This window comes from Wasmannia auropunctata, unplaced genomic scaffold, assembly GCF_000956235.1.
Source record: "Wasmannia auropunctata unplaced genomic scaffold, wasmannia.A_1.0 LD335636.1, whole genome shotgun sequence".
Lineage (NCBI taxonomy): Eukaryota > Metazoa > Arthropoda > Insecta > Hymenoptera > Formicidae > Wasmannia > Wasmannia auropunctata.
In genome coordinates, this window is record NW_012027254.1 from 27917 (window position 1) to 29394 (window position 1478).

The 1478-nt window shown below is 24.0% G+C and overlaps 1 protein-coding gene across 1 annotated transcript; it reads left to right on the plus strand.

Annotated features, from left to right (window-relative positions):
* Positions 1–6: 6 nt before the first annotated feature.
* Positions 7–1378, plus strand: LOC105456521 (cytochrome P450 4C1-like). Its single transcript, XM_011700621.1, has 4 exons — positions 7–154; positions 345–438; positions 959–1061; positions 1240–1378. The coding sequence occupies exons 1-4, from the start codon at positions 67–69 to the stop codon at positions 1351–1353; spliced, it is 399 nt and encodes a 132-aa protein (XP_011698923.1). The 5' UTR covers positions 7–66; the 3' UTR covers positions 1354–1378.
* The last annotated feature ends 100 nt before the right edge of the window (positions 1379–1478 follow it).

The following is a 1478-nucleotide window of genomic DNA, read 5'->3' on the forward strand; positions in this document are numbered from 1 at the left end:
ACTCCCACATTTCATTTTAATATATTGCAGCAATTTGTTGAGATTTTAATTGAGGAAAGCGAAAGCATGACAAAATCCTTAAAGCATACAGGAGACGCAGTCGTAAAAGATTTAACATCGTTTCTTAGTGAACATGCGCTGAATGCAATATGTGGTATTGTATCGTAACTACATGGAATTTTATTTCTATCAACGAATAATAGAAAATAAATGCAATTTTTTAATTAAAATTTCAATATAACATTACACTATTCAATATGTTTTTTTACACATAAACATAGATATTCTTCATAGAATATATGTGTATCGTAACATTATCGTGACATTCACAAATGCGTTTGCAGAAACTGCAATGGGCACTTCTCTAAGAGATCTAAGTGCATTCCAACAATCTTATCGAGATGCGATTCACCAGATGGGCGAACTTCTTTATTATAGGTAATTTATAAGTATAAGTAATATACATATATCTAAATTCCGTTTTAACATATTAATTAATATTATATTAAAATAAATTATAATATTTAATATAAAATGTTAATAATTAAAAATTTTTATGATATTAACTTACACATACGGTCAATTAAAATATTTATTTAAAAATAAGTAATGCTCAAATTTTACTATTTAATATTTAATTGGCTACAATATCTAAAACTTTTCAAGTGTTAAATATTAAAGCATAACGAAAAAATAAAACAATTCAGTGTAAATACGAATTTTTTACTTAATAATAAAACTGAAGAGTTAAAAAAGTTGTTTTGATGTCTCTTAAAATGTTGTTAAATGTCTCTCTTTTTAAGAAAAATTTATTATAAATATATTTTTATGTTAACTAAAATATTATTAATTCAACAATTTTAAGAGTTTGTAAAGAAATTAAAGGAAGCTCTTCTTTACAAAATGATATCATTATTTTAAAATAGCATATTTATCATTCTGTAATTGTAACAATTAGAGTAATGAGGCCGTGGCTGTACTTCGATTGGATATTTTCATTAACGCCAAAAGGTAGAGAACAAAAAAAGCTTTTGAAGATATTACATGGATTTACCGAAAAAGTAAGAAGACTGCTTAAAATTGTATTTAAATCTATTTTTTTTATCTCTTTTGAGAAATTACGATAGAAATTTTAAGACTTTTGTATACAAATGTTGCAAGATGAATCATAAATGTTAATAACACATTGTTAATGCATTCATAAATTCGTAAAAGAAACATAATTTTGTATTTACACAGATTATTGCCGACAGAAAACTTTATCATGAACGCACTAATGGTCAATACTTAAAAAACTTCGGTAATGAAGATTTCGCAGAAGAAAATTACATAGAAACAACTAGAAGTATGTAAAGTAATCAGAAGCTAATTTTTTTATTTGGTCGATTGATATTATAAATCATATATACAATTTCAATCCTAAATACAGTTTTATTTTATTTCAATCAATATTATATAATTAAAATAAAGGATTTAGA

Bases quoted from the DNA above. Each gene is read 5' to 3' on its own strand.
- LOC105456521 (XM_011700621.1), top strand. From the start codon at position 67: ATGACAAAATCCTTAAAGCATACAGGAGACGCAGTCGTAAAAGATTTA. The intron at 439-958 runs GTAATTTATAAG...TGTAACAATTAG, and splicing joins GGCGAACTTCTTTATTATAG to AGTAATGAGGCCGTGGCTGT. The intron at 1,062-1,239 runs GTAAGAAGACTG...GTATTTACACAG, and splicing joins TACATGGATTTACCGAAAAA to ATTATTGCCGACAGAAAACT.